Source organism: Carassius carassius, chromosome 37 (genome assembly GCF_963082965.1).
Source record: "Carassius carassius chromosome 37, fCarCar2.1, whole genome shotgun sequence".
Lineage (NCBI taxonomy): Eukaryota > Metazoa > Chordata > Actinopteri > Cypriniformes > Cyprinidae > Carassius > Carassius carassius.
The window spans coordinates 10,993,574-11,004,453 of NC_081791.1; the positions used below are offsets into that span (position 1 = coordinate 10,993,574).

Below are 10,880 nucleotides of genomic sequence, written 5' to 3' on the forward strand. Positions count from 1 at the left end.
TAGTTTTTTTTTTTTAGATATTGGCTTGTGCTGTTGTTTTTCATGAACAGTAATGATCTCATGTTTCTTTACATCACTTTTTGATAGTACTCAAGCTGGATGACACAGTTTTTCAATCCACTAGGGTCTGAGTGGCAGTCTGTAATGTTGTTCTAATGGATTCTTTCTCTAATTTGTAAAATATTTTATTAACATTAAGATCAAGTTTTCTAAAGAACAGAACAGGCATGGTAAAAGTGTATGATGCAAAAGTATAGCTCACTCTCGTTCTTCTCCATCCAGAAGTCTCCTGTAGGTGGCTATCTAAGCTTCAAGCTCCATCTTGATGTTGAACAGGGCCTGATACTCCAGTCTCTGACTTTGAATGTCGGCACGCAGCTGTTTAAGCTCAGATTCTCTCCGCAAAATGATGCCATTGTATTGCTCCACCTGCATCCCATATCGCAACTTTGTTTCATTAAGAGCTTCTTCCATAGATGCTCTCTGTAAGAAAAATCTAAAATAAATTAATAAATGCTCATGAGAAATTTTCAAAAGTGGAGCACTGCATCAAGGTGACTGCAGCTCTGTTTCCAAAATCTGCCTGCTGCTCACGCTGACTTGTGTTTTGGCTTCTTTCAGTGCTTCTGCATTTTCTTCTTTACAATGGTGATCTGTGCAATAAAAATAAAAATTTCTTCAGAACCTGGATGGTTTTCACCTCCAGCTCAATGTTGGCCTTCTCCAAGCTCCCAACTTTCTCCAGGTATGAAGCAAGACGTTCATTCAGGATTTTCATGGTAACCTTTTCATTTCCAACATTTCCAGCAGTCCCAATTTGTACATTGGTACACTAGATCCAAAGATGTCCTTAGAATAGGAATCCCTGTTCCCTGCACTTCTCCAAGAGTAAAATGTGGGTCATAGCATATTGAGATCCTCTGAGGTCATTCTATATATTATTTTGTTCTCAATGCTTAAGTTTTGCATTTTGCTCTATTTTCAAGAGGGACCTTTAATGAAAAGGAGATCAGATGCAACTACTGGTTTTGAAAGAGTATGAGATTTTTATTGTTTTGCGATTCAGAAGTAGTTGACACATTTCTATTATCTTTAGACTTTGGACTTCCACCCTACCCACTGCTTAGTGTTATTAACCTGGTAATGAAACTTTAACTTTAAAATCTTTAGAAGATTCTTTGAAAAATGCTAATCGTTTTTTGTTAAATCTGTCCATAAAATGAAAGTCAGTTCAATCTGAGGTTCCACAGGGTTATATTTTAGGATCCCTCATATTTGTGAGCTGTACGGAACTTTGGACAAAACAGTGCTATTTTGGACAATCATTGTGTGGACAAACATATTGTTACAAGTATTTTCTTTTGTGTTCTGAAGAAGGAAGAAATTCACACATATTTGGGACAATATGAAATACAAACCCGATTCCAAAAAAGTTGGGACGACACCATTGTACAAATTGTGAATAAAAACAGAATGCAATGATGTGGAAGTTTCAAATTTCTATATTTTATTCAGAATACAACATAGATGACATATCAAATGTTACTGAGAAAATGTATAATTTTTTTTTTTTTTTTTAGTTTTTATTGACATTCTGTAACAATTGTTGCATGTACATCCATCTTAAATATTAATCAGAAAGTGTCAACATGAATGACCGTTTTCCAGAAATAAAGAACATAAAATACAAAAAATTAAAAATAAACAAAAATAAATAAAAACAAAAACATGAACACTTAGGGAGTGAAGTATGGTTGCTCCTACATATACAAGATATAATCATACCAGGTTAAGCAAATCAAAGTCCGGCCTGTGTGATGTTATATAATCTATCCATTTCTTCCAACGTAAAACAAATAAGTCCTTCTTGTAGTTCAAGTCTGCAGTTAATTTCTCCATCCTGTATATATCCATCGTGATGTCCATCCACATGCTCAATGTTGGACTCTCCTGTGAAAGCCATTTTTTTGTGAGTGCCTTTTTGCCTGCAACTAATAAAATACTCAACAAATGTTTGTCTCTCTTTGTCCATCCATCTGGCATGAGTCCAAAAAAAAGACTTTGCTTTGCAAGGGCAGGTGGCTCCCAAAAATTTCTTGAATTGCTTTATGTATTTCCTTCCAATACGTTTTAATAACCTGACAGTCCCAAAAAACATGATAATGATTTGCATTCATATTTCAACAATTTCGCCAACAGGCTGGGGAGTTACCTTTATAGTGTGATTTTTGATAAGGTGTAATAAAATACCTTATCAGGCTCTTCCAGCCAAACTCCTTCTAACTCAAGTTTCAAGTTTCAAGTTTTTATTTATTTATATAGCACATTTAAAAACAGCAAACAGGGCTGACCAAAGTGCTGAACAATACACAAGATACAAAGCAAGGACATAACCACACATTCATGACAAAAGCTCACAATGTATTAAAAGCTAAAGAAAAGAAGTAGGTTTTAAGAGAGGATTTAAAAACAGTTAGAGATTGAGCCGCTCTGATGTAAAATGGAAGGCTGTTCCACAGCCTAGGGCCAGCAATCGCAAAGGCTCTGTCTCCTCTATTCTTTAACCGTGATCTGGGGACAGACAAAAGTTTCTGGTCACCAGACCTCAGATTTCGTGTGGGATTATGTGGACAGAGAAGCTCGGACAAATAGCTTGGTGCCAGATTATTTACGATTTAAAAACAAAGATAAGAATTTTAAATTCAATTCTAAAATGCACTGGTAGCCAATGCAGCGATTTTAAAATAGGTGAAACATGATCAAATTTGTGTTTTCTTTTGAGGAACTTTGCAGCAGCATTCTGGACTAATTGGAGACGAGCAATAGAGTGTTTGGGTATGCCATAGTAGAGGGAGTTGCAATAATCCAACTCTGTGAGCTGCTACATTTCCATTGATATTTCCAGATTATTTCCCATTCCTCCTCTGATAGATCTATTCCTCCTTCCCTTTCCCACTTTGTTTTGATGTATAGGGTTGAATGTGCTTTCTTGTTTATAAGCCCTTTATATAGACCTGAAATAATACCCCTATCTTTGTTTGCATCATAAGCCCTTTTAAACATATCTAACAGCTGATTACTTGATTCAGATACATACTTTAACTTGTCACTGATAAAGTGTCTCAGCTGCAGGTATCGATAGAAGTCCTGTGCCTCTAGAGTATATTTCTCTTTAATTTGTTCAAAACTAAGGAGTGTGTTAACCTTTATTATCTTACATATAGCTGTTACTCCTTTATTTGTCTATTCCTTAAATCTCGTATCTAGAGAAAATGTATAATTTTAAGGGAAAAATAAGTTGATTTTAAATTTCATGGCATCAACACATCTCAAAAAAGTTGGGACAAGGCCATGTTTACCATTGTGTGGCATCCCCTCTTCTTTTTATAACTGTCTGCAAACATCTGGGGACTGAGGAGACAAGTTGCTCAAGTTTAGGAATAGGAATGTTGTCCCATTCTTGTCTAATACAGGCTTCTAATTGCTCAACTGTCTTAGGTCTTCTTTGTCACATCTTCCTCTTTATGATGCACCAAATGTTTTCTATGGGTGAAAGATCTAGACTGCAGGCTGGCCATTTCAGTACACCGATCCTTCTTCTACACACCCATGATGTTATAATTGATGCAGTATGTGGTCTGGCATTGTCATGTTGGAAAATGCAAGGTCTTCCCTGAAAGAGACGACGTCTGGATGGGAGCATATGTTGTTCTAGAACTTGAATATACCTTTCAGCATTGATGGTGTCTTTCCAGATGTGTAAGCTGCCCATGCCACACGCACTCATGCAACCCCATACCATCAGAGATGCAGGCTTCTGAACTGAGCGCTGATAACAACTTCGGTTGTCCTTGTCCTCTTTAGTCCGGATGACATGGCGTCCCAGTTTTCCAAAAATAACTTCACATTTTTATTCGTCTGACCAAAGAACAGTTTTCCACTTTGCCACAGTCCATTTTAAATGAGCCTTGGCCCAGAGAAAACGCCTGCGCTTCTGGATCATGTTTAGATATGGCTTCTTTTTTGACCTATAGAGTTTTAGCCACCAACGGTGAATGGTACAGTGGATTGTGTTTACCGACAATATTTTCTGGAGCCCATGTTGTGATTTCCATTACAGTAGTATTCCTGTATGTGATGTAGTGCCGTCTAAGGGCCCGAAGATCACAGCCATCCAGTATGGTTTTCTGGCCTTGACCCTTACGCACAGAGATTGTTCCATATACTCTGAATCTTTGGATGATATTATGCACTGTAGATGATGAAACTACTTTCTGATATTGCTCCCCTATTTTTCAACGCAGCATTGGGGGAATTGGTGATCCTCTGCCCATCTTGACTTCTGAGACACACTGCCACTCTGAGAGGTTCTTTTTATACCCAATCATGTTGACAATTGACCTAATAAGTTGCAAATTGGACCTCCAGTTGTTCCTTATATGTACATTTAAGTTTTCCGGCCTCTTATTGCTACCTGTCCCAACTTTTTTGGAATGTGCAGCTCTCATGAAATCCAAAACGAGCCAGTATTTGGCATGACATTTCAAAATGTCTCACGTTCAACATTTGGTATGTTATCTATATTCTATTGTGAATAAAAAATATAATTTTATGAGATTTGTAAATTATTCCATTCCTTTTTTACTCACAATTTGTATAGTGTCCCAACCTTTTCGGAATTGGGTTTGTAAGGAAATGATGACAATTTAAATTTTTGGGTGAACTATACCCTATTTACCTGACCTCACTTGGTAATTTTTGAGCAATATGTCTTTTGGAATGCATTTCAATTCGGGAACATCTTATTTTCAGATAAGTCCTAACATGGACAACCTGTATAAAATTATTATATTCATACAACATCGTACAGGAGCTTATTGACTGCTGTCTGCCAGAACAAATTATCAAAGTCAGTCCTCTTTTTTCTGTTCTCACGATATCACGAATGACTCAATGACTCAATAAATATAAAAAATGCTGACTTCCACAGTAAAAGGTCTTATCAAAACTGATATTATTTAATAGTCAGTTATAAAATCTGGTTGTCTTTATTTCTTGCTGACCCAAGCAGCATTTAGTTCTGCAGAGTTTCTCATCCAATATTCATATAACCACCAATTACATTTTATTAACACACACACACACACACACACACACACACACACACACACACACACACACACACACACACACATATATATATATATATATATGTTTTATTTATGCAACTTAAGTACTTTCACCTCAGTACTGTTTCCCCCCCTAAAATTTGTGCCAAGAATGATGGCACTTGACACCCAAAACTACCTTTGATCAGACTGATTGAATTGTCATATAACTTTAATGAAGAAAAGACAGCAAAAGATTTGATAAAAGTGTCTTTTATTTGAAAGGACAAGACATGATGACAACAACACAACATAAAAACAAAATGGGACAATTGATGATCATAAACAATTATTGTCATTACAAAGATATGTAATAACGCATCAATTGTGTTCTTTGACCTTCAGTTTTTTTTTTTTTTTTTTTATTAAATGTTCAATTTTTATTACAATTTTTAAGTTAGTGTTGAAATGTGCTAGTTAAATCTCATTGCATATATGCTCTAAGACACTTACAATAAGGCACTTTGGACTAAATAAATATCTAATGTGTTAAGTCCAGCATGTCTTTAGATCATTTTATCATTGGCCCATGAGGTTTTTCTGATGTGTTGTGGAGGTTGAACTGGAACTTGATGTTCAAAGATTCCTCTCCTTGGTTTCTGTACTGGAAGACACCACCTTCCCATCCACCAGCGTCTGCGTGACCGTCATCACTTTTACCTTCTTTTGCTCTTCAAGAGCATCCTGGAGCCTGTATGAAAAAACATAACTATTATCCACCATACAAAACAAGTATGACTATATACACAAATGGTAAACTGCTGTGTAAAATCTCTATATGCTTCAGAAGAAAACTTACTTGAAGTCTCCGCCATCCAGAAGTCTCCTGTAGGTGGCAATTTCTGCCTCCAGCTTCATCTTGATGTTCAGCAGAGCCTCGTACTCCTGCGTCTGATGCTGGATGTTGTTGCGCAGTTGTGTGAGCTCAGCCTCCAGTTGCAGGAGGATGGTGTTGAGACTCTCGATCTCCATGTTGTAGCGCATTTCTGTGTCCCGCAGAGTGGCCTCCAGTGATCCTTTCTGGAAAATGAAACCAAGAGAACCCAAAAGTTTGAGCAAACTTCACTGAGACAAAATCAAGATACATTAAATAATACAGCTAATTTTATAAAAGGATTAGAAAGATCAATGGAAAATGGCAATGGCTACAAGTAAACGAACTCACCAGGTTCTTCTGTGAGTCCAGCTCGATCTCCAATGTCTGAATTTGTCTGCGCAGTTCGTTGACTTCTGTACGTGCACCCTGGAGGGCCTCTGTGTTCTGTGTGACTTGAACCTGAATCTCTGAGATCTGGAGAGAGCATAAAATTTGACATTATCCCAAAAACAGTGGTACAGAGGTGTGACACTAACAAGACTCGATTTCAAGAAAGTGATTGTCTTTTGGAATATACCTGAGATTCGTGCCAGGCCTTCAGCTCCTCCTGGTTCTTCAGGGCCATCTTCTCATACTTGGATCTTATCTCCTCCATGATCAGGGCCAGATCCTGTCCTTTAGGAGCATCAACATCCACCTGCACTCCTGACTGGGAGATCTGGTTACGTAGCTCCATTACCTCCTGTTGGGTGGAGAGATCATAAAATAAGTCTTAAAGCAACACCCATAATAGATTCTGAGGTTGAGAAATGTTTTCAGATGTGCTAATGTCCAAATGTGCCAGATGTGCACTCACATTGTCATGGTTCTTCTTAAGGAAGATGAGCTCTTCCTTGAGGGCCTCAATCTCGCTTTCAAGGTTCATGCGGTTCATGTTGGTGTCATCGATGACCTTTCTCAGGCCGGCAATGTCAGCCTCCACACCCTGGCGGATGGACAGCTCGGATTCATACCTGCAGGCACAACAAAGGTCAATGGTTCGCTCTTCTAGGACACCAGGAAAGTTCCCATGAGGTCAAAATATTTGTTTTAGTTCACAGTTTTGTTACTCACTTGACTCTGAAGTCATCAGCAGCCAGACGGGCGTTATCAATCTGGAGCACAAAACGGGCGTTGTTTCCAGTGGCATCAAAGATCTACAACCAAAACAGAAATCTCTTGATTGAAACCACCATTGAACAATTTAATGTGCAATTATGACACATAAAACCTCACCTAACTTTAACTGTTTTACAAATGTGTGTGATCTATAATGTGTATATCACATGGTCACTCTGTACCAAGCTGCAGTACCATCTTCTTCCATAATGTCTTATTTTGATTAGATAAGAGGTACTGGAGAACAAAGTTCATTTTACAGTCTGTTAGATAATCATTATCCAACAGCCATGTTGAGAAAGCAGCTGGTGTCTGTTTGATGGTTGTAAATTAAGCCGTATAGCAAGAAGAACAAGCGTTGAGCTGGATTTCCTGTTTTTTTATTATTTTTTTTTTATCCTAAAGTTTTGTAAATGCTTTCCCTGTTTAAAAGCCAGCACATCCTGGCATCATGGAAAAGGGTGGAGACATAGAATAGTTTAAAACTAGTTAACGCAACATATTTTCCATATGCTAATGGGTGTTGGCTATGTATCTGCACTAACACTTATCTTACTTATCCTAGTTATATTTTATTATACATCTTTTATAATTTACTGAACTTTAAACTGTCTTTCTTATCCTAGTTATATTTTATTATACATCTTTTATAATTTACTGAACTTTAAACTGTACATTTCTTTTCTTTAGTCTAATCTCATGGTTAATCCTATTTGCTTTTGTGACTGTAAGAAACCCTGATGAATAGGACTTTAATTATTTTAATTCAATCTACCTGTCACTTTACTGCATAGTGAGCGATGAATGAAAAATCAATCATTCTGATAACACTGTCTAGTTATCAGTGACATATTAGCTTTAAAGTTCGGCTTCAAGATACAGTTGGTGTGAAACTGACTCTAATTAGTATTTTATCTGTTTTATGAACTTCTTTTCAAGAAAATGTAGAATAGCACTATACAAGTAGCTATAATATAATATAAGCTAGGAATATCTCTGCCAAAGTCTCACAGCTGGTCAGATTTTGCACCGTCTGAACTCTCTCGACTTTTCCATTTCCCTTATGACACAGACAGACGCTAAAACATCTCAGATCTCAGAGTTTCCATCCACAGGGAATAAACAAGCAAGGATGTGTAACAGGACAAGAACAAATACAGGATGGAAATGCTTATTCACCGGAATACCGGCTGTAAGTTACGACTGCCGTCCCGCTGAAGCTGAGCCTCCCTCCCCCATGCCTTCCCCCTGTTTTAGTTTCACCCATGGTTTCTCTTTTGGATCTCTGCCTATCAGTGCTGGCCATCAGTAAACTCTCATTCAGCTTTAAATGACAAAGAAATCTCTCTGTTTTGTTAGTTTCTGTCCTGAAACCCAATAAATGTCCACTAGACTGTTAATAACCACAAAGCAGCACAATTAGACTGTCACAGTAAGTTCTTTATAGATGCTGTAAATGTTCATTCAGACTCACCTTATTGCGCAGATCGTCAATGATGGGCTGGAAGCGGCTGTAGTCACGCACATCAGGACCTCTTTTCTCCAGGGCCTCGCGGATCTTCAGCTCCAGCTTGCTGTTGGCCTGCTCCAGGGTCCTCACTTTCTCCAGGTAGGAGGCCAGACGGTCATTCAAGTTCTGCATGGCCATCTTCTCATTGCCCATGATCTCACCTGTGGCTCCAGTGGCACTCACATGGATGGAGCTGGACATTGAGGGAAGTCCAACTCCACTGCGGACACCTGAGTAGGAGGCAGAGGAGATTCGGGTTCCTTGACCTCCAGCGCCGCCGTAGATGCTCGCAGCCCGGTAAGTCGGCACGTTGGTGGTACGCTTGATGGACATCTGGGACATCTGGGACACCGGCACCTGGGAGGTGGAGGAACGCACGCTGTAGCTTGATCTCAAACTCATGGTCGCTGAAGTGAATGAACAGATGAGTGATTGATGGCCTGGAGAGAGGTAGAGCTCAGTGACAAAGCCAGAAGAGTGCACGGGGCATGAGGGACACTCTCAGGCTTTATGAACAAACTGCTCACAGAAGTCCTGCCCACAAGCCCCTCCCTTCAGCCAATCACATTCCTCCATGTCTAGAGTGTGGTTCTGTGGGTTCCGTGACTGGATTCCTTTAAGAACTTTGTTATGACAAGTGGCTCCGTTTTTCCTCTCTGAAATTAGACAAAAATGTTCTTGACATCTGGAATTTTTTTTTTTTTTTAAATCTGTCTTATTATTAACATTTTAATATGTAATATAAGCAGGAAACCAATTTGGTAGAGATCTGCTAAACTAAAAAGAACAACTTTACATTACAAACATAACATTACAATAAGGTTTTATACCTCAGCATTAAGAAATCCTATGATTAACAAAATATCAATGAACAATACTTTAATGCTTTTATGAATTTAGGTTAATGTTCAATTATAAATATACTACTTTTTATGCTTTAGGTTGTATATATGAATATTGCTTAATGAAATATGAAAAAACCTAAATTAACAACGACCAATAGTTTATTTGTAATTAACATTCACCTACGGTACATTAATGCTGCAAAAATGTGCAAATTGTTAGTTTGTGATACTAATACATTTACTAATATTGACAGTGTTACCACTTAGTCACACAACTTCTATTTAGAAGTAAATCAAATTTTCCTATTAGAAAAAAAGAAAAAAAAAAAAAAAAAAAAAAAAAAAAAAAAAATTTTATATATATATATATATATATATATATATATTATGTAGTACAGAATTTGCTGGTGCTATTGAGTAACTCCTCCAGAGAATCCAAACCTGTTAGACACTCATATTGAGAAATCATTATATTTTGCAATTTGTCGACTCCTTTTTTTTTTTTTTTTTTTTTACTGTAAATAAAGAAAGCGTTTCATGTTGCAGCTGGCTATCTTTCTTATCTTTCTCATCTTTTTCACTTAACCATTGAACTGGAAAAACTGGCAAAAATGAATGAACAGAGAAAATAGGATTAGCCTATCACGATTTTCTAGTGGTGATATCCGATCACCGAAAGGATTTTCCTGACTGCCACGCCTGCAAAAGGATGTGTGAACCGACTCCTTGGTACACATACATGTACGGACAAAGAAATGAGCTAATCACTGAAACCTATTTGGACCCCAAGTAGTTTTAAACCATTCACACATTGGATTAGATCCATACCTGTTTGAAATAAGCTTCACAAAGATGAGTTTCAGAAGAGGAAGCTGATACTGTGACCACATTCCCAAAAGATTTCCTTTGGGTTTGTAAGTTGTATTTTACTTTATTTTGACAGAAAGAAATTGTTTACCTTGGAAATACATGACAGATTTAAAGAGTTTTCGAGTAAATTCATTCTGTGGAAACTTTATGATCTCACAAACAGCCCTAAAACTGTGCCAGGCCAGTCTGAATAAAGCAAAGCTAGATTGTGAGAGTTGATGGGAAAGAATGCAGATCAATGTTGTTGAGCCCATTTCACTGGCAGGCTCTCAGTTTGCTCAGTTGTTGTCTATTTATTTGTACAGAAAATGATTATTTTTTTGTGTGTCAGTTTTTAAAGAGGCAATAAACTCCATCATGGATGAAGCAGTACTATTTTATGAAGTTATTTAAAAAAAAAAAAAAAATATATATATATATATATTATTATTATTATTATTATTATTATTATTAATAATAGTTTTTCTGAATACTTTATAATACATTTAGACTCTCCTTGTATGGTACTCTTT

At 37.3% G+C, this 10,880-nt stretch overlaps 1 protein-coding gene and 1 pseudogene across 1 annotated transcript; both read right to left on the reverse strand.

Annotated features, from left to right (window-relative positions):
• Window positions 1-258: 258 nt before the first annotated feature.
• On the reverse strand, window positions 259-1,067 carry LOC132118665 (keratin, type I cytoskeletal 18-like; annotated as a pseudogene).
• A 4,305-nt stretch (window positions 1,068-5,372) lies between these two features.
• Window positions 5,373-9,141, reverse strand: krt18a.1 (keratin 18a, tandem duplicate 1). The gene is made up of 7 exons (XM_059527430.1): window positions 8,618-9,141; window positions 7,099-7,181; window positions 6,842-6,998; window positions 6,563-6,727; window positions 6,334-6,459; window positions 5,968-6,188; window positions 5,373-5,859 (listed from the first exon to the last, which is right to left on the reverse strand). Exons 1-7 carry the CDS (start codon window positions 9,053-9,055, stop codon window positions 5,745-5,747), a joined length of 1,305 nt encoding a protein of 434 aa, XP_059383413.1. The 5' UTR covers window positions 9,056-9,141; the 3' UTR covers window positions 5,373-5,744.
• Window positions 9,142-10,880: the final 1,739 nt, after the last annotated feature.

Bases quoted from the DNA above. Each gene is read 5' to 3' on its own strand.
- krt18a.1 (XM_059527430.1), bottom strand. From the start codon at position 9,055: ATGAGTTTGAGATCAAGCTACAGCGTGCGTTCCTCCACCTCCCAGGTG. The intron at 6,999-7,098 runs GTGAGTAACAAA...TTGTGCCTGCAG, and splicing joins GCTGATGACTTCAGAGTCAA to GTATGAATCCGAGCTGTCCA. The intron at 6,728-6,841 runs GTGAGTGCACAT...TCCACCCAACAG, and splicing joins TTAAGAAGAACCATGACAAT to GAGGTAATGGAGCTACGTAA.